Source organism: Babylonia areolata, chromosome 22 (genome assembly GCF_041734735.1).
Source record: "Babylonia areolata isolate BAREFJ2019XMU chromosome 22, ASM4173473v1, whole genome shotgun sequence".
Taxonomy (NCBI): Eukaryota; Metazoa; Mollusca; class Gastropoda; order Neogastropoda; family Buccinidae; genus Babylonia; species Babylonia areolata.
This window is the reverse complement of record NC_134897.1, coordinates 42,685,132-42,687,631: the sequence shown is the minus strand read 5'-3', so window position 1 is coordinate 42,687,631 and position 2,500 is coordinate 42,685,132. Positions and strand designations below refer to the sequence as shown.

Sequence of the window (2,500 nt, the reverse complement as noted above, 5' to 3'; positions counted from 1 at the left end):
TGGCAGCCATGCTTGCCTTTATGACATCGTTTCTTCCGACATTCTCCTTCTGAAATAAAAACGACCGCTGTAATGTGTTACTACCTCAGACAAAACATCTTTTGAGGTTCCTTATTTGTGTGTGTGTGTTGTTGTTGTTGTTGTTTGCAGATAAAGTGGGAGTGGTTCATTTGAAAATGCAATTGATTTCAAACCATTAAGTACAACAACTATATTTCTGGGTGGGATATGGCGACGAAAGGACAGATATAGACAAGGCCATACGAAAACAGTAGTGATCATAACAACAACAACAACTGTAGTAATAATAATAATAATAATAATAACAACAACAATGGCCCGCTCACCTCCCTCCCAGTTGGCAAAGGCAGCCTCAAAACGACCGAACCGCGCGTGGAAGCGAGGCAGGAAAAGCGTCAGCCACCGGAAGTAGACGGGCGGAAGTCCTTCCGGCCCCTCCTCCTGCTGTTCCCCTTCCACCCCCTCCATCGCCGTCTCTCCGTCCCCTTCCCCAGAGGAGGGGGCATCGGGGTGGTGACGGCTGAAGAAGTCGTGCAGCCACTGGGGGAAGTCCTGAGGTACCCCCTCTGGGAGGGGCTTTCCGGCAGTGGCGGTGCGGGCAGCTTCAGGCCCCTTGGTGTGCCAGGCGCGGGCGAACTGGCGGACCCAGCCTCGGAACTCTTCGGGCACCTGCTGTCTGACTTGCTGGAACTGGAGGGACAGGGAGAGATGGGGAAAAGATGTAGGTGGTGATGGATGAAAGGAGAGGGGATGGGGAAAAAATGTTTCATTTGACAAACTGACTGAAATATCATCTATATACTGGTATCGGTTGTTAAGTATTAAACTGGTGCATAAGTGAACTGTGCTTAGTTTTCAAGATGATTGATCTTTTGTTCTTATATTGCAGTGTGACCATTGTTCTCTGTTCGGAGTCAGGTGGGTGTGAGTTTATGGCGCTAATTTAACGGAAATGTTTATTACTCTAAACGTGTCATTAGAGAAAACAATTTGAGGTGTGGTGCATATGTGTTTATGTATATACGTGCGGTTGTATATTAATCTATCTTTTTCTCTGCACCGGACACAGGGTCTGTTTCTCTTAAAACAGATATTTAAAACGTGCTTGTTTAAACGCATTATCATTGTGATTATTGTGATTGTTGTTGTCAGTAGTTGTAGCTGCAACAGCAGCAGCAGTAGTAGTAGGCCTGTATCTTCATGATTTGTTGTTGCCATTGTCATTGCTGTTGTCATCATCATTATCATCATGATCATTATCTCTTTTTTTTTAATGTACTGTATTGATCATTGTTAGGGCCTATCGTGTTATCATTATGAAAATTATCGTCATCAATATCCTCACCATCATCTTCATCATCATGAAATCATTACCAAAATTACCCGCATCATCATCACCATCGCTGTCATCATCATCATCATCACCACCATCATCATGATCATTACTATTACAGCCACTTACCTCTTTGTTTCTTGCTTTGTTCATGGCCTTGGCCATCTTGAAGGCAGCCTTCATGCCTTTTTTGCCCATCATGCGAGGGCAGTCCATGCCGGGGCAGCCCACCCGGGGCACATCGGCAGGGTCCGTGAAGTGCACGAAGGGCGGCATACCGTCACAGGGGCCGTGCCCCTCATAGGCCTGCTCCTCCTCCTCCTCTAGGTCCTCAGGCTGCATCTCAGCCCCTGTGTCTCCTGAACAGTGTGTTGAAGTGGGTGGGGTAAGAAACATGCAGATCTCTCTCTCTCTGTGTGTGTGTGTGTGTGTGTGTGTGTGTGTGTGTCTGTCTGTCTGTCTGTCTCTCTGTCTCTGTATCTCTCTCTCTCTCTGTCTCTGTGTCTGTCTGTCAGTCTCTCTCTCTCTCCCTTCCCTTCTAGACCGATTCAGACCACAAAATTTTCGTCTTAACTTAGGTACTGGGGTGTGGTGTCATTTGTTGGACTTTGCGATTATGTGCTTTTTGCAGATTATGGTCACACACACACACACACACACACACACACACACACAGGGAGGGGGGAGGGAGGGTTGGGACGGGTGTCATACACGGGTGAAAACTGTTATCTCACCTTCAGACAGGGTGATGTAAACACGGAACGTGCTGTCAGACATGGCACTCAAAGCGTCAGAGAACTCCTCTTCACTGGAGAACTTCACCAAGTCTCCGTCATTGTCTGAAAATAGAGCATTGTTTGTTGCCATTATTGACTGAAAATAGAACATCTGTCACCAAGTCTCCGTCATTGTCTGAAAATAAAGTATTTGTTGTCATTATTGTCTGAAAATGGAGCATTAATCATTATTCTAACTACTTGCCTTCCATCAACTTTATATCTTTATTCTCTCTGTTGTTGGTTTTCTTTGTTTATCGCACGTATTTGCTTCTTTCTTATTTTGTGTTCGTGTATCTTTCACTATCTTTTTTTTTTTTTTTTTTTTTAATTGTTTTGTTGTTTGCCAATTTTTTATCTGATTTTTTTT

The 2,500-nt window shown here is 44.8% G+C and overlaps 1 protein-coding gene across 2 annotated transcripts in view; it reads right to left on the bottom strand.

The window, feature by feature from the left end:
* LOC143296981 (uncharacterized) overlaps positions 1–2,500 on the bottom strand; it is an 8,257-nt gene that overhangs the window by 4,111 nt on the left and 1,646 nt on the right. For both annotated transcript variants that reach the window (XM_076609072.1, XM_076609071.1), the window contains exons 2-5: positions 2,089–2,193; positions 1,484–1,713; positions 348–711; positions 1–49 (exon numbers count right to left, since the gene is read on the bottom strand). The exon at positions 1–49 is cut by the window's left edge and continues 73 nt beyond it. In XM_076609072.1, coding sequence (XP_076465187.1) covers positions 1–49; positions 348–711; positions 1,484–1,713; positions 2,089–2,193 — 748 coding nt within the window. The remainder of the gene's footprint in view (positions 50–347; positions 712–1,483; positions 1,714–2,088; positions 2,194–2,500) is intronic.